Source organism: Plectropomus leopardus, chromosome 18 (genome assembly GCF_008729295.1).
Source record: "Plectropomus leopardus isolate mb chromosome 18, YSFRI_Pleo_2.0, whole genome shotgun sequence".
Lineage (NCBI taxonomy): Eukaryota > Metazoa > Chordata > Actinopteri > Perciformes > Serranidae > Plectropomus > Plectropomus leopardus.
Genome location: NC_056480.1, coordinates 3453512 through 3478264, shown reverse-complemented (window position 1 = coordinate 3478264; position 24753 = coordinate 3453512). Strand labels below are relative to the sequence as shown.

The 24753-nt window shown below is 41.0% G+C and overlaps 1 protein-coding gene across 1 annotated transcript in view; it reads right to left on the bottom strand.

Moving 5' to 3' along the window:
* The window catches only part of macf1a (microtubule actin crosslinking factor 1a), a 258074-nt gene that overhangs the window by 114888 nt on the left and 118433 nt on the right, over positions 1-24753 (bottom strand). Inside the window, 15 exon segments of the mRNA XM_042506526.1 lie at positions 337-462; positions 786-881; positions 1710-1814; positions 2078-2239; positions 3738-3815; positions 3943-4071; positions 4851-5154; positions 6417-6571; positions 7046-7139; positions 7378-7505; positions 8652-8747; positions 10402-10521; positions 10938-11044; positions 12010-12122; positions 12661-12827. Coding sequence (XP_042362460.1) covers positions 337-462; positions 786-881; positions 1710-1814; positions 2078-2239; positions 3738-3815; positions 3943-4071; positions 4851-5154; positions 6417-6571; positions 7046-7139; positions 7378-7505; positions 8652-8747; positions 10402-10521; positions 10938-11044; positions 12010-12122; positions 12661-12827 — 1980 coding nt within the window.

Here is a 24753-nt window from a genome sequence, read left to right as displayed (position 1 = left end):
CCATATAATCGCTCTGTCCTGGGTTATTTAGCATTTGTCATGTATAGGTTTGCTCTTTGCACCAAGTGAAAACCTTAGAGTAAAGGTTCAGTGTCGTGTCCAAGGGTACCAGCACTATTAAGGAAAGCTCTCTTGGTTCACTTCATTGGTCTAGGTGGTGCAGGGATTTGGTACCTTCATTTACTGTAAGTAAATTAAACATCTGAGGAGTAACAGAATCATAAAATGCTGTGTATGAAAAACTAAGTGTTCAAAAATAGGCTTTTTTAATCTGGGGTTCTTGCAAGTGATGTCTATAAAATTGTCTGGAGGTAAACACTGAAGAGTGATAAATACCATCGAGTCCTGCAGCAGGTCTTCCAGTTTGCTCAGTCTGCTGTTCTTGTCACAGGTGTACTGTCTCTTGATGGTCTCCTGGAGCTGGCGCAGGTACGACTCACAGTCCCGAGCATCGCTCATAAACTGACAGAAAAAACAGACAGACATATGAACATTAGAAAGGTTTTCACAAGAACAATCTGAGAACATTAATGATTTTGTGTAGAATATGTGTTTGTTTATGTAATTTTGAGCATAAAAAGGACAACAAGGAGAATATTTACAGCTTGTCTAGCTAAGAGGATGTCATGTAATGTAAATATGTAAATACAGGGAAAATTGCAAAAACAACCTGACTGTATCCTGTCCTGCTGATTCTGCATGATTCATTTATGTTATTTGAATTCTCAGTTTGTAAACTCTGTTTCAGCTCATGAACAAAACTAAAATGACATTTGTTGCCTCACCTGGAAGTATGCCGTGTTATCTTTGAGATGCTGCTCCACACACACACACAGCTGGTTCACCCACTGCCACTGAGTCTGCAGGGCGGCACTGTAAGCCTGATGACATGCAGAGACGGAGACGGAAGGAAGAGAGAGTGCAAATGTTTTTGTCACACTGCAGTGCAAATGCCCAAGGCTAGCTACAAGGCATTAACAGGGATGTTGAGCAGTACAGTCACAGTTTTTCTTCAACTGTGCAGTAATACATACAGGTGTCTACAGGTATAAGACACTAACTTTAATGCTTTTCAAAACCTTTCAACATAGTTTTTGACCAAATTTAAGACTGATTTTTGAACAAATCATCATTTTCTAATTCAAGAATTGCAGGTTAAGTGTACAGGGCAATAATATACATGTGGGCCCCATGCAGAGGTAGTTTTAAGTAGAAATATGGCTATTAGAGAGTAAAAAGACAGTAAAGATGGTAACAGGTTCAGTGGTAGGTACTGAGATTTGTGAAATCAGAAACATGGTCTTTCAGTAGAAGATCTTTACTCATTTGACAAAAAGAAATGAAAAGATAAATGAAATGAGATAAAATGTTTGTGGCAATTCAGACCTTTGCAGAGGTTTTGCATCACTACACATTAGTTTTAATGTAATGTTTCGATTGGATATAACTAGACAAAGTAACAGAAAGTTTTTAAAAAAGGTCACAGTTCACCTTTTGTCCTTTAGAATCTAATTTAAATCTACAAACTTTTCGAAATGCAACAAAACAAAACATCAAAAGTGCACAATCTGGTGAAAAAAAAGAGAGCTGGGTTTTTGATTTTAACAAAAGCATTTGGGGTTGAACTGTTTCCACAAATGAGTCATGGAGGCAAAACCCCAACATGTTTTAAGGTCATTCAGTCGAACTGAATTAAGTCCCGGACTAACCTCCACAGTCTGTTTAGCGGGATGGTTCTCGAGACACAGACGGTTGGCTGTTTCCTGGAGCGACCGCATCACGGCTTGTTTTTCATCCAGCTCTAACCTCATTTCCTGTAAACAGAGCAGGAAAAACGATGGTGAAGTAGATTACAGGATTCTTATGGCACTGGTCTGATGTAAACAGTGTTTACATGCATGTAAATAATCAAATTCATGTGGAAAACATATCTGGACATAATTGTGTTTTGTAGAAAGTTGTTTTATGTGTGTTCTTCTCTCAGTAAGAGAGATAATAACATCCTCTGGAGGTTTGCGGTCTGCAGTCTGTGTTTTCTGACTTGACAGAAAGGTGTCGCCCTGCTCCTTCCACTCACGCTGTATAATTCTCTCTTGGCGTTCATGTTGGTGTTGTTGTCGCTCCAGTCGTAGGCAATCTCCTCCTCCTCCCTCTCGTTGAGCCAGATCAGCTCCTCAGTGCAGTGCGACACAAATGCGTGCAGGCTCTCCAAGCTCCGCAGGCGCCATGACGAATGTTCCTATGGCGACCAGACAAACAAACATCATCATCATGCTGATCAGCAGTGCAGAGAGAAATAAAAAAAGACATCCCTTATTGTCTGGTTGTTTGGATTATACTGTTGGTTTTGGTACATTTCCTGAGAGTTCAGAATAAAACATAGAGCATTTTTTTTAGAAGACAATCAGAGCAAGAAACTTCTCATAAAGAGTCCCAAGAAAGTCATCTGATTAACCATTTTTATTTTGGCTCTTATAACAAGAATACCAACTAATCTTTCAAGAGGCATTGTTATCTAACATGCAATTTCTTTCTTTTTTGTAAAAGGTGTGAACTGTGACTTCCTTTCTTTTTTGATGAAGTTTGCAGTTATGGAAATCACTAATAAGTCTGCTTCTCTCGTTAAATTCATAGTTATAAAGTATGTATTATTCATACATTATTCATACATTTTTTTTTGATAAATTTGTGAGTTATTTTTTGTAATTGTTGTATTAACTTACTGTATTAACTTACTGTACAGAAGATATACTCTACCATCAAGTTTCTTTTTATCATTTTATCAGAGAGCACATGTACAGGGCACATTTTAAGGCTTTTTTAAGACCATTTGATGTCACTAAGAATTAAATTTAAGACAGATTTTGCAATAAAAAAAACTGAACAGAAAATAATAAAAACATGAACCGTCATTAAACTACTTAGTAAAAGTAGTACTAAATTAACAGACTGGAAAACACCTGCCGTCTTTTGGCAAGTTTTCTTGACAATTTTGTGTTTCTCACCCAACATGCAGGATTCCACAGCCTTTATTCTAATCCCCTTCACATTCCTATGGTCTGAATTTGAAAAACTTTTATATGAAATATGCCAAGCCTCATATGTATCGCTTTGCACTGGCTTCAGCCGTGCTACAAAATCTTGATTAAATAGAAAATATTTGTCAAATTTGCATTTCCCCATGTCACACAGGGTACAGTGACAGCCAGCAAGCAGACAGTGAATCTTGTGCTCTGAGCATCACGGCTGTAAACAAAAATATGAGTTTTGTTGGTTCTGCTGATATCTGATCCGTGTGAATTTAATTTTAACATTAATGAATTTAATGCCTTGTAAGACTTTTTAAGGATCCACAGGAACCCTGATAAAATAAGACTTCAAGAGTAAATGTTTAACAAAAAGAAATGAAGAAGCTGTATTTTATCCAAGACAAACAAAGTGAAATTCACAAGCAAGTGTGCATATGTACAGTATAATGAATTGATAAATAAATATATAAAATGTCAAAAAAAAAACAGAGAGACAAGAATAGAAGCGAGAGGAGACAAAGAAATCAAAAGACAAAAAAAAGGGGGGAAATTGGGGGGCGGGGAGCAGATGCAGAATTGTGTTCTTAGTATGAGAGTCCTGTCATGGTGTAATGGGATTAAAAGAGGAAGGGGATGAACTGGGAAACAAAGAAGTGTGTTACTACGAACACACACACAAAACGCCAGTTCTTTGTCTGAGAGACTGACCAGTAGTTTGCAGTATTGGTGCTCCAGCTTGGCCAGGGTTTCAGAGTAACTGCTCTTGAAGTTTGGAGACACTTTAGCCTGAAGGAGAGGACAGTGACGCTTCATTACAGACCACAACTCTCAGCTGAGGCATCTCAGTGTTCATGTATAAGTGAAGTGTACAGTACGAGTGTGTGTGTGTGTGTGTGTGTGTGTGTGTTTGTACCTCGTAGCTGCGTGCCTCCTGGAGGCCGCTCATTAGCTCTTCGACTGCAGTGTGGATGCTGTTGTGCTCTTGGAGGTTGTTTTCTACGGAGGGAAGGTCTGCACCCCATTCAGCTCGCTCCAGGAGCTCCTGAAACACACAGGAACAAAGATCAACAAAATACTCTACAGGCTTGTAGTGCCTTTTAATCCTACATTTTATTAAGTGTAATATTGATAATTTTATGCTATTCAAACTCTTGCTGTTTCATATTTTTATAAACCCACTGGGTCTAAGATCCACATTGTAGCTTACAATTATCTTTCAAAAATGTGTTTTATGAGGGAGTTAGCTGCTTTTCTCTGTTTTATATCATGTAAACTTGAATTATCTGGATTTTGGACAGTTGATCAAAGAGAACAAAACATTTGGAGAATTTGACTACTTTTAAATCAATTATTGCTTTTATGTGGTTTTGTCTGTTTTTAATTAGTCTATTTTAATTTGTATTTAATTTATTCTTTAATTCTGGTTTGATCATGCTTTGTTCTATATTATTATAATAATTTTTGCCTCAGATCTCTTGTTTAATTCTACTTTATTAAATTTTGTCTGGCCTTAGTTCGGCATTATTATTTGGGTCTTTTATTGCATTGCCTTTGCAAGAAACCCTCCTTGCTTCTGCTTTGCCTTTTTTGACAAAGTACTTTGTAAACTCTGGTTTTAAAGGTGCCATATTGTAGTCAGTTTCACTATTAGCATAGTTGTTATTTGAGATATTATATTGGGCATTAATTCACCATTTCTTGACATTTTATAATTCACCATTTCTTGACATTTTATAGTCTGAATTAAATAATCAAGAAAAAAAATCAGCATGAAAATAATCTTTACTGGCATCCTGATATTTAAGTGTTACACAGACTGACCTGTGTCTCCTCCACCCATCCGAGCAGCTCGTAGATGAACCTCAGGCTTCCTTCGTCCTCTGATGACGACATGGCCACCAGCTGGGAGCGAGCCGTGGGTCGCCGCAAGAGCGCGGCACCAACTGCTCCCACAGCCCCCACAGCTCCCAGCAGTGTCTGTCCCAGCGTCAGGCCGCTGTCTGTGGCTCTGTGGCTCGGGTGCTCTGCCCCGATGGTGCCCAGGGCCTGAGAGAAGTTGCCTTTCCTGTAGACGCTGGAGCACTGCAGTCTGAGGGAGACCAGCTCCTCCTGAAGGCAGGACGCTCTGGTGACAGGAGACACATTTAAATTATTTTTATTACAAAGGCATCACTGGGTAAATTACCACAGCACATATCAGTTTACTGACAGCAGCTATAACAAAAGGTCAAAAATTCTCCTCATGGTCCAATCTAGATGTCAGAGTTGGTTTCTCGCTCGATAAGCCTGAAATGAGCTGGAAGGCATATGACACTTGGAAACTTTACCCTCTCTTGCCATGTTTAAAAGTACAGTAAAATAACTTTGTCTTTACAGAACAACATATTTTATTCCAGATTGTTCCATGATCTGCCGAGATTCTTTTCGGTGCCTGATTCCTTTCTGTTTAGTATCTGTTGTTATGTTTTGGTATGTTTATTTAGACATTATCTCTACCTGTTTGCAGATCTTAACTGCTCAAGGGGTTGAAACTGAAACGGTCACAACATACAAGTATCCTGGTATTACTGTTGATCAAAACCATTCAAACCACACATTGAAAACCTTGTTTCCAAGCTGAAACTTGTATCAAAATATAAGTCCTGTTTTCTAGTCCAGCCAAGGAAACACTTGATTTCAGCAACATTTTTACCTTTCTTGGACTACAGTGATCTTCTACTTATGAATGCTCCTGACCAGTGTCTAAAGTTGGATAGCATTGTACTTTACGATTTATTACTGACTGTGGAAACCACTTACACCGCTGTACATTGTATGCTGCCAAAGGCCTTCTCTGTCCGTCCACAGACTCTTACTTTGGTTGGCTTTCATATCTAAGAGCCTCCTTGGGCTGGCTCCCTCTTATTCGTGTACACACATTTGTAAAACCCAAAATCAATATGGCCTGTGCTCTCACAATGTTCCTAATAGAGAGCAGATGTTCATGGTTCATTGTTGCATTAAAGGGCATCACATACTGGTAGATTTTCAAAGTAGGTATTTCATTAAGTTTTATAAAAGCAATAAAAACTCAGCTGCATTCTGATGCGCCACAATACAGAGTTTCTCTTTCATCACTTTTTTTTTACACCAGAGAACATGAATACATTTCATAAACAGCAGAGGATAGAGCACATTACCGGCGCAGACGATTATAGGAGTTAATGGCAAAACATAATGGAACTTGTTGACCTGAAATGAAGAATAACGAGCTCTTCATATTCGTTGTAATTATCTATATTATGCTAATTAATTAGAACCACTTTGATAGAGTTGAGCCTTTCACTCAATCCTCATTTGAGTAAACGGAGCCATTCACCTCTACAAGATAAACCCCACCAAGCTCACCTGAACACCAGCTGCTCCACCTGGTAATATTTCTCGTCTCGGAGGACTTTCAGCTCCTGGTTGAGTTGTCTGATGAGAGACTCGCAGTCCTGCAGGTAGCAGGCCAGCTCTCTCTCACACTGCACCGCCTCGCCGCTCTCCACTCGAGACATGTCCTGAACACAGGAGGAGGTATAATGAACTTCGGCTTTTTTGTTTTTTTGCTAACTTGGCTTATGTGTTTAGATTCTTTTTTTAAGAGCTATGATGTTCTGCAGTTCAGTGTTCCCTTGACATAGATTCAGTAAACAACACAGTGGATGAGGGTTATCATACAGAGTAAAGAGTAAAAAGGAGCAGACCCCAAAAAGATCATCATCAACCATTAACAGTTTTTAAAGTGAGTTTGTGTCTATGCAGCAACAGACAGAAAAGAAGGAAGTTAGAAAATGTTTGCAGAATGCAGGACGTGGTGAGAAAACATCTATTGTCTCCAGAATGGCACTTGCTTTTACATCTTGTACACATTAACACATTGTAAATTACCGTGCCAGATTACCCAACATTCACCTAACATGAACCCGAAAACTTACTGTGTGTGTGTGTGAGGAAATCAAAAGGATGTCAGATATGAGAGGTTGAGAACTCACAGCCTGAAGCGTGTTCTTAGCGAGGGTGAGTTTCTCCTCACAGTCCAAAGCCATGTTCTGGATCTTATTGGCCCTCTGAAGCAGCAGATCTAGCCTGAAAACACACACACACACACACACACACACACACACACACACACACACGCACCCACACACACATAGAAGGAGGTTAAAGGGGCACGTCCCTGAAAAACACCCTTGATGAGAAATTGAACCTAAGGAGTTGAATCAGCGTTTTTGATTTAACTGCATACATCTAACTGAAAGCCAAAATTACAATGGGTGTGTGTGTGTGTGTGTGTGTGTGTGTGTGTGTGTGTGTGTGTGTGTACCTCTCCACAGCCGGCCGTAGAGCCTTCTCTCTATCCAGCATCTCCAGGATAAGTTTGCCCCACTCCTCCTCGAGGTCATTGGGATGGAGGCCCTGAGGAAGCTTAATACGACCGAACTCTATCCACACCTGGAGACACACAACACACAGTCAGTATATACTTAAAGGGACAGTTCACCAATAAAATCAAAAATGTGTTGAGTTTTTTGAGCCTCTTTGAGGACCACAAGCTGAATGCCATCTAGTTCCATTATACTGGAGAGAAGAGAGACATCTCTATGACGGATATCTCCAACACTCACACCAAAAAAAATCTGAATGACCATTGATATTGCCAGAATGCATAAAACAGCATCAAAATAGAGCTTGTTTATTTAAAAAGTGCAATTGGACGACCACAGTTCTCCCAACAGAGGTCAAACTGAGCCCCTAATGTCCAATAATCCTAAAAATGTCTTAAAATCCCAGAAACGTCCTAAAATCAGAGAAATGTCTTAACATCCTAGAGACATCCTAAATCCTTGGAATTTCCTAAAAACTCAGAAATGTCCTAAAATCCCAGAATTGTCCCAAAATTCTAGAAATATCCCCAAATAATCCTGGAAACATCCACAAGTATGTGGCTGCTGCGATTGGCCTCTGGCCTCCTGTTATGTATCCTCGATGATAAATAGCACTACAGGTAAGAGGAAAAATATGTGTCTTTGATTTTGGGGTTAACATCCCATCCCTTTAATACCCATCATAGTTCAGTACAAGCACGCGCACTGTAAAACACTCAAAAACCATTAAAAGCCTCCATTACATTTGGGAGCGATCATAAGTCCCACCACAGACGAACGCGCTGCTACAATCAGCTGAGTGAGAATAAAAGAGGGACTATTATCAACGATCATGTGTTCAATCAAACAACCTGCAGCATTGATACCAGCACGACTGTACAAATGACTTTGCTTCAGGAGACAAATGTATGACTGCGCTCACACAAACCTGCTGATAACAAAACTCTGTCCCTCTTCCTCTCGTTGACCCTGATCCCCCTGAGCGTGAACCCCATGATGCACAATCAGCTCTGCTCGTGGTGCCAAATGTTGGTCACCTCAGTCTCAGCACTGTGTCCTCGATCACACTCATTATTTATTTATTTATTTATTTTTTCAGTTTAATCTGACCTCCTGGGAGATATTTGTTTTGTTTTTTGTGTTTTTAATGTGTAAGTTGATGTACTTTACTGCTATTAAAGGTCCAGAGTGTAAGATTTCTGTTCATTCTTACCTCCAGCAGTTTGTAGAGGTGTTCGATGTGACCTTTCTCGATCTCCTTTGCGGGGATCTCCGTCTCTTTGAAATGGACGTACTCGTTGTAAAGTGCCTGAAGGAGGAGGAAGTTACTGATGAGCGCTTTGAGGTCAATAATACGGTAACAGAAGCTTTGTTTAAGGTCAAACACAAGTCAGTGCCTGTTATCAGAGGGACAGTAAAAGCTTTGTAATCACAGCCTCACTCTCTCTGGGTGGTCATTAGACAGTTTTTAAATGGTCATCTCCAGCTACAAATTTGACTGCTTCATTTTTACCTCCTTCTTTCTTCTCTCCTGGCATTTAGCCATCGTGTCAAACGCTACGTCAATCAGAGCAGCGTGCTTTCTCACATTATTGATCTCTTCCCCTTTTTACCATGATGCCTCTCTTCTGCAAATTCCTTTTAATCAGAGTTCCTCGCTGCTTCTTGCTCTCCTAACATCTCGGTGTGCTGTCATCCATTTTATTACAGCCTGGCCCTCCCCTCCCTTTTTTCCATTATTTGTTCTTCTAAGGTTTTACAGAAATTGCCTGTCAGCTCACTTTCTTCAGAGCAAGCTGAAAAAATAAACAGAGATTTGATTCCCATCACAACCAAATGCATTTTGCAGAGAAGTATTAGTAATTACTTTGAGGTCATTTGGATAACTACATCCAAGATAAAATGACTCACTTTTTAACTGTATTTTAGATATTAAAGCCTGGATGTCACAGAACGTTTTATAGCTTAACCAGGACAAAGCAGAAGTACTGGTCATTGGTTCAAAGGCTCAGAGAATCAAAACTAAACTTAAACTGACTTAAACTGAGGCAAAAGACAAGAAATATCAATAAAATAATATATTTAAAAATTGGGGTAGGATTTAGTAAGTATTTATGTATTTACCTACTCCTTTTCGGACATGAAATACTTCTGTTTGTTTACTGAATATGTCCGGTGGGCATTCTGATGTTGCTGCTTTTGCTTATATATATATATTTTTTGTCTTATTTTATTTGCCGTGTTCAAGACAAAGATCAAATCTAAATCTAAATATCACAAAGCAGGATTTTAACATTTAAAAAATATTTAAAATTATTTCATTAGTTTATAAGGCACACAGGGCCTTGCACAAGACTACGTCTCAGTGATGCTTTTGATTTATGAACCACGACGGCCCCTCAGATCCTCCGGCTCTTCTTTTTTAGCTGTTCCACAGAGTAAAACGTTTGGTTTAAGCATTACGCCCCAAAACGTTGGAACAGCTTGCTGGAACATTGCTGAACATATTGATTCTTTTCAACTAAAAACCTTTTTTTTAAGTCTGGCTTCATGCAGTGTCTTACTATCAAAAATGTATGGCTTATACTTCTATTCTATTTTTTGGTTATTGGTTTTTGGTTATTTCTTATGCTGTTGTTGTTTTTGTTTCTTCAATCAAACTGTAACGCACTTTGAATTGCATTCGATTTGTTTGAAAGCTGATATTTAAATCAAATTTGATTCATTGATTGACTGACTAAATACATACATACATAAATACATACATCTATATTCATATCACTTATTTTTACAGCATTTAGTGGTAAACTCTTGCTGTTTTGGATGCTGATGGTCCTTAAAACCTACTAGAGACATTAGATCTCTTCTTGCTTTAGTCTAATACTAATTTAACAGAGAAGTTAAAGGCATGTGTATTATGAAAAAATAAGGTCTCAAAAGAAGGACAGATCTTGGGTGCTCACCTTGAGTTCCACAGGATTTTGTGGAAAGTTCTTGTTGGCCATGAGGGCCGTATGCTGGCGGCTCCACTGGAGCAGAGAGGAGAACCTGGACTGGTACTCTGACCAGCGCTGGTCCACCTCCTGATGATGGAGGAGAGCAGAGAAGGGAGACGGAGGAGGGGGAGGTAGAGATGAGAGCAGTGATTTTTCAGTAGAAGTCAGTCATTAAAAATTCACAGGCTGAACATTTTAGCATTTTTACAGGCTTCATTTTACATAAAGTAATTGATTATAAATGACTGCTGCGCTATTCAATTAATTGCACCATTATTTGAAAGTTCCAGGTCGTTACACAAGAAGCTGCACAAGTGTTTTGCAAACAAAAAGGGAATTTCACATTTAAGCTGAGAATGAAGTGAAGATGAAGAAGAAAACATGAAAAAGTACTATAAAATAAACACCCTGGACCCTGGAAAGATTCACATATAATGAACTCCAACTTATAAATGGTTTCACAGTAGAAGCAGTGTGTATGTTTGGAGAAGAATGTGACGTACCTGTGCGGCGATGCCCTCTCCTCCCTCAGGGATTTTGGGGAAGGCATCATAGATGGAGGAGACGTAGGTGATGACCGACTTCTCATCTGGAGATGGAACATCAACGTCTAAGGAGAAAAGAGAAAAAACATGCAGAAAGATTGGTGTTAGTCACATTATCAGTTAGATGAAATCATTTTATTTTCATGTTTCCAAATCATATTAATTATAAAATTAGAAAATTATTTTTAAAAAATGAAAAATGTTTAGGGTAAAAAAGTGGAAAAACTACACTTTTAATTCCCATAATTTTGTATTTACAATAATGTTACAGAATAATACATTTTCCGTTTTTGTTTTTAGCTTTCTTTTTCTCTCTTTTTTAAAACTCATTTTAAGATTGTTTTCTTGTATTTTTCACTAATTTCTTTCCCATTTTGTGTCATTGTTTTGTTCATTAATAACTGCCATCTTCCCATGTTTTTGAAAGAAGAATAATGCAGATGCTTGGTGTGTTTTCAGTGTGAGAGAATCATTGATTGCACAATTAGAAATGCACAGATGCGACATCAACTTAATACTTAAAAATCACTAGAAATCACATCATCCAGTGATTTTACCTTGACCAGTTTGAGCACACGATGTAGCACCAATTCTTTTGCAGCAACACGGAGCGATGCTTTAAACTTGAGTGACAGGTAATATGTGGTAACATTATTGAAATGTTTAACAGTTATTGATGCAGCTGGCAAACTGGGCTCAGAAATAGCAAAATGACTCTGCTCTGAGGAAAATAATATCGCATGGTAGCTGATTTTAAAGTGCTTGTGTGAAAAAATACAAAATGGAAACACGAAGAAGCATCAAGGTTAGAGCCAGAAAAACATATTAGCATCAATCAGTCAGTCATTAGAGCTGGCTGGCGCGTCCTTTTATTGGCATGATCCCAAAATAAAAGATGGAAATAAACAAGAAACAAAAATCTAACCAAGCTGTTGACTTTTTTCTTTTGTTTAAACATTTTGTTTAGAGTCCCCGTATAAAGAGCTCACCAGAAAAAAGTCACTAAAATGTTTCAGAATAACAGTCTCACCCTCAGCGTCCAGCAGTCTGGTCACCCCTAGCGACTCGGCGATCTCGAAGGCCTGCTCGAGGTTTTCGCGGTTGCTCTGCCGCGACACCACCTCCATGTCGATCAGGTCTGGCCTGTAAAAACAAACACACAGAGGACGTGTTTTATGTGTGCGTCTGTCTTTCCTAACTGTTGAATCTGTTTAGCAGACTAGGGGGGTCCTTCCCTGGGATTTTTTTTTTTTTGTGACGATGAACAAGCTCTATTTTGATGCTCTTTTTATGCACACTGGCACCTTATTAAGCCTTAATTTTTTTTTTTTTTTTTTTTTTTTACTGTCAACATTAAAGATGAGTTGTGATAAGAACAATATTCATGATTGTTAGTCAAGTATAGAACACTTTACAAATGCTATCATTAAAACTCTATTGACGAGAGATGGAAAATGTATTTGTTTATGATAACAATCCTGTTATGTTGCCTAAAATCAAACACAGGAGCATGATGCCGCCATAATTTGATTCTGAGTCAAAATGCAAAGGAGGCATAAAGAAGGTAGTAGCAGCCCTACAGCACAATCTCCCTGTAAAAAGGGTTTCAGCTTGAAAAATCCAGACTTTATAATCATTAACGACTACAAAGATGACACTATCTTGCTGTTTATCCTCTCACCTGTATCTGTGCAGCAGAGCGTTGAACATGCGTCCGTCGCTCCAGGAGGAAGTGAAGTTGACACAGCGGAGGCCGGGGTAGCCTTCTGTCGCCTGCTGGCTCCATATTAACAGCTTCTCTTTGGCTGTGAGGTCGCCGGACTCGCCGCTCACATAGATCTCTGAAATCTGGAGGGAGCAGGGAGACAGAACGGGGGTTAAAATTGAGATTCTCCTGTACTGTGTGCTGAAATGTAGAGTTTTGTTGCTGGATGTACGGAAATAAACTAAGCTGCAAGTCCACAATCCTGACTCAACTTTGAGAAATTATTAATGCTACATTTACATAAAGAATTAAAGGAATCAAGAATACGTTTTTTAGATCTTGCTGCTCTTCTAATGCTCCATCTTAAAGCATTTCCAAGGCAGTCACCATAGTAATAAACAGCAAACAAAGTTAGCTTTTTGAGCAACAATGAGTCGGCAGAAACAACCAACTACTTTGCTTTCATGAGACACAAACTCATGGGAGATGTCTTTAAATTCAACCTTCAAACTCCTCATTTATCTTTCTGATAATCAATAATGCTCAGTGTGTGTGAGAAGAATGTGCATTTCAGTTAATTACATTTGCAGTTTCTTTACTCCATCCTCTACAGTCTAGCCTTCTCATTAACTCGTATACCCCCCTCCTACCCCTCACACATCGCCTCCTCTCCTTCATCTCCTTCTGTCTCATGCCCCCCCCCAGTCTCGATCTGTCTCTTCAGTTTTTCATGTTCTTTCATCTGTTCTGCCTCAGATGCTGATCAATCTGTCAGCCCTCTCATCTGCTGCCTCTTCTACATTCAAATCATTTCCCGCTGTTGTTTTTCCCTGATGTGCTGAATAACAGAGACGAGGTCAGAGATACAGGATCCATGTGCAGAATGTGTTATTTTCTCAGCCAAGGACGGGTTCGAGTCTGCATTATGAATCAGGTTTTCAGAGTAAGCCTGGGCGGTATCACAATATTACAGTATGCCAGATTATTTAGAAAACGTGATATGATATTAAATACCATCAAAACTGTGGACACTTCTTTTTCTATTAAACTGATACCTAGATGGTATATTCAGGATGTATTATAGTGCACAGCATGCACCACCAGGAGTCAGTCACTACTGTTGGAACAGTTGAGAAGAGAACGGCAACTGCGAGTGGTGGCGATAACGTTACAGGACTGTCAACAGCTGGCCAGCAACAGCAGAAAGGGATGAAGGGATAAAAAGCGTGTTGAATTCAGAAAATGTACGGCTGTATTTTTCTGTTTTCTGTATATCAGTGGTTTCCAACTGGTCCAGCCACAGGATGCAGATTTCTCCTTTGTCATTAGTTTGAGGTCCACACATACGATAATATACCGCATATTTGATTTTATTTCACAAAATGTAAACAAGATGTCAGCTCAGAGCACAAAGAAATAAAACATATTGCAAGAAAAAAAAAGAAACAGTACTTCAAAATAAAAGCAATGTAGAGAAAATATACTGTACTTCAAAATAAAGAGTTTTTTGTTTGTTTTTTTAAACTTGACACATTCAAGAGTTACTTATAGTCCATTCAGAATGGACCCACAACCCACTTTTTGACCGCAACCCACCAGTTGGGAACCACTGCTATAGATAAGTAAAAGTACACAGTATGATGAATGTCAATTTTTATGATATACTCTGCTGAAATGAAAGGGGGGTATGAAGGTATGAAAAGTCAGCCAAGCTCCCAATCTACTTTTAAATGTTCACCTTTCATCCTGTAAACTTTCTGGTATGAACTATAAGATGGTGCAAACAAGTCCTGCACTCTTTGAGCCAGGACTAAAATAAAACAGAAAGCACCTCAAGGACATAAAGTCCATGTCTGCCAGAGGCTGAAGAGAAACCAGGCTTCCATGGAGACTGACAGCTACTTTATCTGCACGTTCTGCCAACTGAGCTACACGACCACTTTGGCCATTTTGCTCCCTGCTTCCTTCTTCCTCTCAGTTAGCTCTGTTTAGGTCCAACTGTCCATACTGACAAAGGGTGAGTGATGTATATGCAGTAACTGTTGGTGCTTGGCTGCCGTTATTGTCATCAGTATTCTTCTGTCATCCCTTCTTCCCTCACTAAGTGTCCTACACTCCTCCCTGTTTCTCTGAGTCTGTCCCTGCTGCTAATATAGAACAGTATGAAAGTCCAGTGTGTGCCAGGAGACTGCAGCAACAGCCAAAAAAGACATAGAGGGGGAGGGGGGAGAGAGAAAAGATGAAAAAGAGTACCAAGGCCAGCAGCAGAGAGGGAGGGGAGGGGATGAACGGCAACTGCACACTGCATATACAGTAGTTTTACACAGAGTGTAAACCAAAGAAAATTACATCAATCTGCACATACGTACAAAAACATGGTTTAGAAAAGCTCTACAGAATAATTAGGACACTTAAAATGTTAAAAAGGAGCTGTGACACTGTGCAGTAAGAGCTACCCGTATGTTGTCAAGCTCTTAACATGCCAACGGTTACCCCAGACAAACACTCCTCTGAACACCACACACAGATTTCCAGCCATTATTTACACACAATGCATACATACAGGAAACATAAAGGAGCGTGTGCTCTGAATGGGAATCGACAAAATGTAGATTCTGCTGTGAGCTCCATCTTTCTTTATGCATCTACAACCTCTTTTGCAGAGAACTACAGAGCATCCAATCCTCCATCTGAATACTGATACAGCACTCTGTGTGAAGGCTGCATATCTGCACAGAAAGCCTACACTCCCTCTGCAACAGCATCTCATCCACCACTTACTGCCGTGCATGTCTGCCCTTCATTTATTCATAAGATGTATACATACATAAAAAAGATTTTTAAAGGTGATTTAAATATGTCCTTGAGCATCTGTCTTGGAGCTTTTGGTAGCAAAAGAATTGTGATGAAATATTCTGTAATAAAATATTCTAACCTCAAGGCTCAGCTTTCTTTTTGAAGCTTTGACTATATCTCACTGCTGTATCGATTCTTCAAAGAATGAAGCTTTTTATCATCAAGCACAGAACTTTAGTCTGTTTAATTTTCTGAAAAAAGACCATGAGCTGTGGTCAAAAGCTAATTAAAAAGCAAATTAACCTTGAGTTAGAAGCATTTTTTCACGTGCATGTTCAAGATTCAACCTCTGCATGCTTGAGCACTGAAGTTTATAAAACGTACAAGTTAGCAATTTAAATAAAAAACAAAGAAAAAAAAGTTTGGCTGAGGAGTGCTACTTCACGTGTAGGTTTCAGAAACAGGTACTCTTTGGATTGAAGGACAAAAAATGACCAAAAAGGAGGGAGAGGTTAGACTTATTACTTCTGTGCAATTCATGGCACAATTCAAACAGGCTGAAAAATTATTTTTCTCTCTTACCATTAATGACCACTGGGGGACACCAGTAGAGGTGGGACTTTGCCTCTCGATTGTAAACACATCTGATTGCACACAAGGTAATGCATTTTGTGAAGCTAACAATCAGTGTGGTTATTACAGCATGATAACATAACATCAGCTGCTTTCTAAATGATCCTGCTGGGAGTTCAGCCAGAAAACAAAGCAGATACCAACAGTTTAATTAACCGAACAAACTCCTCTGAAGCTTAACTCATCAGAGAAACCCACTAATCAACTACCTGATGAGATTATTTATTTTCTCTTATATCGCTCGTGAAATGTCTCACAGCACAACAGATGTCCCACAGGTCCGTCTCTACTGGACATCTATGATGATGCCAGTTGTGGAGACTGTAAGATCTGTGGCACAACTGGACTTTCTGCCTCAATAAATGACCGAATAAATATGTGACAAACTAAACATTTAGATGCACATTTGCATTAAAGTCACTGCAGGAAGCTGTTCACACAAAAAAAAAATCAATGCATCAGTACTGTAGGTGTGAACGTAATACGTACTAATTCTATCAAGTATAGTTCAGTGTAAGTATAGGTTACACACACAAAAACAGGTCGCAGCACTTATCACATGCCTCTCACAGACAGACTGTGGTTACAGTGAACTACAACGCACAAATTTATACATGATACATATCAAAGTGTGTATATTTTTAAAGTCCTGGTGTTGAAACAACGCATCTCTGCTGCGAGGTGTCTAAATGTACTGTATATATTCATGTGGGATATTTAAGTATAGAGATGCAGCGTTACTAACAGTGCAGATGAATATAGAAGCGTGCTGCACAGAAGAACACACACAGCTCATTTACATGATGTTGGAAAAAGTCGAAATATTGTGTTAGTCAGACTAAAACTGGACTTTCAACCCTTTGAAACAAGAGCAGTTCCACTTTCAAAAGCATGGAAGGAGGGCAATGAGCAATAACACAAGAGATGTCCCCAAATTAGCAAGATATTAGTTAAAAGTACAGGAAAATCGCCTGAAAAGTAGTTTAAAAAATAAAAAATGTAAAAGTAAGAAAAAACAAACACATAAATGACCTGGAAAAGTGCTTAAAATTTTTAATATATTTGAAAAAAATAATTTTAAATATGATATTATGATCATTAAAAATATGGTTTTTCCTTGTCTTTTTCTGAAAAAAAAAAATCCCTAGACATTTTTCCTTTTAGCTTTTTTTTGAAAATATTTTTTTTAATACTACTGATTTGTGAGACATTTATTACCAAGTTGCTCATTGCCTTTTTCCCATCTTTTTGTTAGAAATCGCACCAATTTGGACAGGGCAAGTAGAATGGAAGAAAATAAAACAAGACAAAGCTACCAAGGAAAGAGTAAAATACGACCAAAATGTACAACGGCAAAAAGTTATCCATGTTGTCACCGTACGACATGCAACCTGTTTGCCTCCTGCTAGCTTGTTTGGTATGTGATATAATAGGTGAACCGGAAGAAGGTCCAAAAAGCTGACAGGGGTCATATCTCCACCTATGTGACAGAGCCTGACATACTTCTGTCAATAAATTGATTCTCCCTCTGTGCTTCTATAATGGGACAAGTGTAATTAAATAGCCTTATGGAGCTATAACTGTAGCTGGATTTAACTGTGCATGTAAACGCACTGACAGATCTGTCTGAGGTGGTGGCAGCAGCAATGATTCAGTCACAAATATCCATGATCCACCAGCAGCCCCCCTGTGGCTCTGGACCAGCCCTGATATAGAAACATGGCCTCTTTGAAGTTTGTGTGGAGAGGAGGGAGAGCGAGGGATGGGGGGGGGCAACGAGGGGAGAATGGAGGGTAGACAGGAAAAGAAAATACACGAGAAATGAGATGGTTTAATTGTTCTACTGCCACTTAAACAAAAAAAGTACCTCTGGCTTTATGTTTTGAAGCAAAAATGGAAGGATGAGTAGATAAAGGATGGATGGACAGATGATGGATGGATGGCTTCAGACACTGCAGGACGGGTATATGGATAAATTTGAGCGGTAGGAATCCCCCCGAGGCTCGACGAACCAGCCGTCTCGCTGATGAATGCGCATTTCAAATCCCTATTTATGCAGAGAAGGGCATCACACACCCACATGAAAGGACAGCTGCACTTTAAACCGAACGCAGAGGCATCCTGACACATCCACACACCCCTCTCATGACACAGGAACACACAAGACAGGAGTATTGATTATCGCAGCCCGGTCAAAAACCCCTTTTAAGCATGGCCCTCTGTGGATGTACTGTATCTATGTGTGTTTCTCATGACTCAGCAGCTGTGCATCAAACGAGACATGAAGCGCTACACGCAAGCTGCCATGACGTCAGCGGCTGTGCTGCACAGCCATACCGTTCTGCCTCTTACTGTGGAGGAGAGCTGAGCAAACCGTGGCTGCTGTTGTGAAAAGCAGCCGTCATCTGCTGTATCACTGCAGTGGCTGCAGCAGCCTTTTCATTGTCAAGGTGAAAAGCTGAAAGCTAGCACAGAAACTCTCTCTGCGTCTGATTTTTCTGCATGTATGTCTCGGCCTCTACATCTAAGCATGTTTCCCAGCCTATGCAGCGCTATCAGATCTGCTGCGAGCTTCTATTGGGGAAAAAAAGGCATATGGTAGGCTATTGTTTAGTATTAGCGAAGTTCTTATGTTTTTTGAAATCATAATTAATCAGCTAAATGATCATTAATATTACAAGTGATCAATTAATAAATATTCACAACCCAAAGGTATTCTCTTGTTTGTTTGTCTGCTTGTTAACGAACCTGCCATGTCTCCCATCGTATTAAGCTCTGTCCTGTTTTGCCTGTTCTCACCTGCTCTGTTTGCTTCACTAAATTAAAAAAAAAAGATAATCTGTTTACTGTCACAGAGGAATAAAGAAACCAGAAAATATTCACAAGCGAAAAGAAATTCGACCCTTTTTAAAAAATGGTCAAACCAAGTAACCAATTATCATATAAGTTGGCAATTAATTTGATAGATGACATCTAATTGATTAATCGTTGCAGAAATAGATTTAATAAAAATATTTCCTTGCATGCTAGCCTTGCATCACGGCTAACAACTTCAGTGCTGTTTTAGGACCTCCCAAAATGAGTCTGTAGCACCATGTATCAAATACCAAAAGCTGTCTGGTAAAATTCAGAATCCTGTTCCTGATTAAAATTAAAAGATTTCCTGTGGAACATGAACATTTAATATCTAAAAAGTCTCTATTGTTTGGTTTATGGATTCAATTTTTTGTAAAATAAAACATGTACCTATTTCTCTAAGTAAGGTACTGAAACAAGTACCAAAACGTTTTAAATAATATCAAGCCCTGAAGGCAGCACGCTGTGCAAAATATTCTGAATACAGTCCAAAAAAAAAAAAAAAAGTCAAATGTAACAAAAAAGACCACAATGCAAATCAGAATATGATGGTGATGATGTTTAAATGAACCCATGTCATCCTTCAGCTTTGCCCACGAGTAACCTCAAACTTTTTCACTGGAGCTAAAAAGTCCCAGACAAACACAGTTATATTGTGTGCTGCTGAACCGGTTAGAAAATGACAAGTTTCCGTTTGGAGCAGGAGGAAACCCTGTCATTTAAAGCAATGACCCTTCTCTCACACAAACAAACACCCGGCCTGTCTGTCTTTCACACTTTAACAGACGTCAGGAGCGAGCGAGTGTGTGTGCTGTGAGGAAAATAACACGCAATGGAAGGAGGTGGAGGAGAAGAAGAGGAGGGAGGGAAAGAAGGATGGAGAGACAGTCTGTGCTGCGTTGATTAGACTCTGGGGACAGAGACGGAAAGAATGGAGAGGCATAGTGCCTTTCAAGAGCTGATAAGAACACACACACACACACACACACACACACACACACACACAACCCTTCATGACCACAAATACAGATCGCACATCACATGACAACAAAGGCACCCTTCAAAAAGCCACCACCATCCAAATCAAGAGTTGTGAATGCCTCTCTGCAGCACTAAAAAACCACAGGTTTGAAAAGTGGGGTCCAGAGACCTCAACCTTTATGGGCTGCACAGCACAATGCACAATGTCACTACTGTTTAATTTACAGCAAAATTACCCAAATGGTAGCAATATACGATAATATTGGCATCATTTTACACAATGAATTAATATTGCATACAATGAAAAGCGGGGAGTGGTTATATCAGTATCAGTTATAAGCATAATGGGCTGTTTATATATATAGCAGCTTATCAGATATCAGGCATATCAAAGAGGAAGAAGAAGAAGAAAAAGGAGTAAAAGAAGAAGAATTCTTTATTGTCATTTGTACATTGGAGCTCGACACTAAAATGTGTTTTTAAAATCTTTGAGTTGGGAAATAGATTATTGCTTGATATTTGATTAGCACTGCCTACAGTTTGATCTGAGTTTTTTGAACATGATGTGTTGCGCTGGACGTAGCAGAGAAAGGTGACTCTGTTCTGTCAATCACTGTATCAAACATGCCTCAAATTAGAAAAAAAGTTGGGATTGGCCTGTCTGGGATCTGGATGGAAATCTTTTTGAATGGGATTAATCTGGTTCCCAGGCTAGTTTTTCAACTTTTCTGCCTATATCATATTGTTTACATGGAGATTGGTAGTAAATGCTCAGAGGAAGGTACTGGTCAGCAGCCCAGGAGCTGGGAAACACTGGATTAATCAACTAATTATCATTGCACTCTTAAAGATAAAGATCTGACAGAGTTGGCTATTGATTTGTGTGGATGATAAGACAGAGGTAGATAAAGGCAAACCTGCGGCAGGTATTTCACAGTCGTCTGTTGCAGAGGACTCTCCATCATTGAGTCCAGTCTCTCTGATGAGCTACTGGTCAGCCCTCCCCAGTCCGTCTGACTGGGAGTGGTGCCCGCTGTCTCTGGGGAGGTCAGCGGCAGGTCGCTGGCATAGCCCGACTCCAACAGAGAAGATTGCTCCTGTCCACGAACTGGGGTGCCCAAGCTGAATCCCTTCACAGCCATCATCTCCTGAATCCGCATTTGGTTGACGGATGCGGGGAAATCTCCTGCAGACATTTTAGCTCTACTTTTGTCGTCCTCAGACAGTTGGATTTTCAAAATATTTCCTGTGACTGGCGATGGGGCGAGGGGCTCATTGCGGACCTCCACCTCACTGTCGGTTTCCCCCCTCCACACTGGAGAGCCAAAATCACTCGGGTACACCGTCCTAACCACGCAGAGTTTACCATCCACCTCTCGGATGTGGACCACGCCTTTTTGCTCCCTCCCTGAAGGTGTCCGCACCACACCTTCTGTCCCCTCCAGTCCTCCTTTAACCCCTCCGTCCTCTTTTTCCTCTCTCTTCACCCTCCCCCTCTCTGTCTTCTCCTTCTTCTGTCGGAGGATCCAAGGTTTCTCTAAAACCCCTTGGACTTTCTCTTTAACCCGACAGACCCTCCCTCCACCTGGAGTGGTGCTACCCAGAGCTGGAGCTGTGTTCACTGGGGTGGTTGTTGTGGTTTGACTCGGGATGCTGGAGACATCTACGATGGCGCTTACGGTGTCTTCCTCCCCTGGAAGGCAGAAAACCCCTCTCCAGGCTGGGCTGGGCTTTGGGGAAGCTTCAAGTATTCTGTTGCCCAAACGGGCCCCTAAACCGGCATACACAGTGCCAGGGGAAAGGGTATTGCTGTGCAGATTTATTTTGGAATGAGTTAACTGGGTATCAGGCACTGTTATAAGAGTTGATGCTTTGCTACTGCCTGCTGTTTCTAAAACTGCAACCTCCTTTTCCTCATCGTCTTCGTCCTCATCCTCTCTTTCATCAGGCTCATGGCTTCTCCGTCGCTCAGGGTCCTCCTGTTCAAACTCTCCTTTCCTGCTCTTCTTGCCCTTGTGCTTACGTCTGAAACGTAGACGCTTCTTTGGTGAAAGTGGGGCGGCTCCAGGGAGTTCACCCTCCCGAGGAGGCCTTACGCAACCCATGGAGTTCCCCATGACTGATACCAGTGTATAAAATAAAACACCAAAAACAGGCAGTTAATCCATCAGAAAGTCCAAATTAATGTTCATTTAGATTTGAACATGTATTCCAGGTGTTTGAGAGCAATATTATATCCCTCAAAAAAGAGACAATATGGAGGAAAAAGTGGGTTGGCTTGTGACTGACAGCTCCCTCATTAATCTGACACCTGTGAGTGATGTGATGTTAGGAACAGCTCGCTTAGCTCCATTTTCTGTGGCGCCATCCTCAATAAAACCCGGTAAATAGAAAGAGGGATGTATGAGCTGTCAACGAAGGAGTGAGAGAGGCAAATCCGGTCTTTTGGTTCAGTCACGAGGCAGGCAGCTGCAGGACGACGTGTCCCACCTGTCCTTCCTTTTACCTTCACCTCACCTGACTGAGATTAAGGGGGTGTCCTGCTCTCCCTGCAATATATAAATGTGTGTATATGTGCATACAGCTGGCTGCTTTACTTGGTCTGTTTAACCCAGAAGACGTGTGGCTGCAGTCAAGGACATGAGGACACAGCTGTGACAGCACAGCCACACAAGGGATGGAAAACAAATTTGGTTAGGTTCGGATTCATCACCGAACTGTTTGGCAGGTGGGCTGTCACCTGGTGTAAGGCAATGTGTCAGGCAGAATGAAGAGTGTGGGAGAGAGGGGAATGAAGTGCAGTCCGGTGCTATTCAGACCATTAGTGAAGCCCCAGCTGCTTCACACACACTGCATGTGTCTGAGTGTGACATGAGAACAAAGTGTGAAAGTCTGAGCATGTGTGTGCACTGCAGAGATTTGGGATCAGCGGCGGCCTTATCTCGCGTCTTAATTCAATGTCACAATTATGAGGTGACTGCAACTCGCCAATTTGAGAAAACAACACCTTGTCTGCTGCAAGTCCATTCAGACTCTTTATTCCATCCTCGATAAACCCCAAACAAAGTGATGTTGAGATTTGTTGTCGGTTGCAGGTGCCAGAGTAATCCAAGAGCTCTATCTCCACTCTGATCTCGCTAGCTCATGAATTAATGATGCCTCTCTCTCCGTGCTGTTGTAATGTTATTGCAGTGCAAGAGGAGCGGGGGAAGATCACAATTCAGCCACACAACGGGGATCTGCAGGAATCCTATCCGTCACGGTGCTCGTAGTGAAAGTAGTATTAATGGTGAGGCTGTCGATATCCCTCGTAGTGACACAAGCTCGGTGTCTCATTCTGCCGAGGCAGCACAGCGTCCAGATTGGTTGTGGGTGAGAGATAGTGTGCAGTCAGCCAATGCTGCCGCACATTGCTGGGAGATTCAGCCAATACTCTGACAGCTTGTTAAATGCTCAATCAGAGCATCGGCTTCCCGCCCTGATGCTTCTCCTTGTCATTCCTCCCACGATTTATCCCGCTCATTGAGCTAGTAAAGTGTCGATCCTTCCAGCTTGTGTGCATTCCTCCTCTGAAGGGACTGTTGTTGTCAATGTGGTGGAATCCAAAATCGCTGACGGTAATTTCTCCCATTGAAGAGATCGACAGGAGAGTCCTTACAATGATCATCGCAGGCGGCAAAATACCTGTAGAATCAACCCATCGTAGTCCAGAAAACCTCAAAAAAATGCAGCAGTAGGGTGCCAGTCAAAATCAGGAGGCAAACAGACTCCACCTAAAGCTCCCCAGACAGCTTTAGAATCACATGTCTCTCCACTGGATACAAAGACCCCCCCCTACACCTCAATGTTAGACTCCCTGAGGACCTGAGATGGCCGGGAATTATGTTTCGGTACTGTTCAATCCCTCCAGTGTCCTGCTGTCAGTCTGCCAGTTACTCAAGCAAGCATCCTCTTCATCAGGTGGTGCAGTGCGACGATGCAACAGCCTGACAAAATCCACAGTTTGCAGGAGGTGGGGGGTATACAGACCAAATCTTTCACCCAGACAAAAAAAAAGATCAGGCTGGAGAAAAAAAGCTCTTGTTCTGTTTCTCCTCCGTGTTGCTTTTTTGTCCCTAATAACTCCTCACGGCCACTTGATCTCATTAGGAGGGGGCATCTGGGGTGTGAGCTGGACTGTGAGGCATAAGAGGAAAAAGAGACAGGTCCTCCGTCTGCTTATCAAAGGTCTTGCAAAGACTGAGCTCAGACCTACTTCAGGTGCAGATGTGTATCTGGAACAGAGCCAAAGGTATTCAGCATCCAGTGAAGGGCAGTCCTGAACTTGCAGCACAGCAGCAGCAGTTAGGACAAGAGGGTCTTCACTTCATGTCCATTAAAAAACACAGACATGCAGCCAGCAAAAACAGGAATACAGGGCGTCTCCGGCTAAAAGGAAACCATAGCTCCCTTAGACAAGCGTGGCTGGATTGATCCGATTGATACAGTGGAGGCCGGAGGAACAGCGAGTGTGTGTCAGTCCTGGAAAGAGTGTGTGTTTGTGCCCGCGAGGTTGGGCGGTCCCCCCGGTCAGCTGTTTGAGCCCGTCCGCATACGTGTCCACGAGTGTGTCTTGTCCTGCTGTGCGTTTAGTGGTTTTGAGGCCTGCTGATCCAGGGAAGCCGGGAGCTCCAGTGACAGCAGGCAGCCTGGATTCGTCTCTCCCTCGACTGCCTTCGCTCCTCCGCTTTATCCCTCGCTCACAGACGCCGGCAGAGGGAGAGAAAAGCTTTTATCTCCCGGCTGCTGCAGCTTCACACTCTC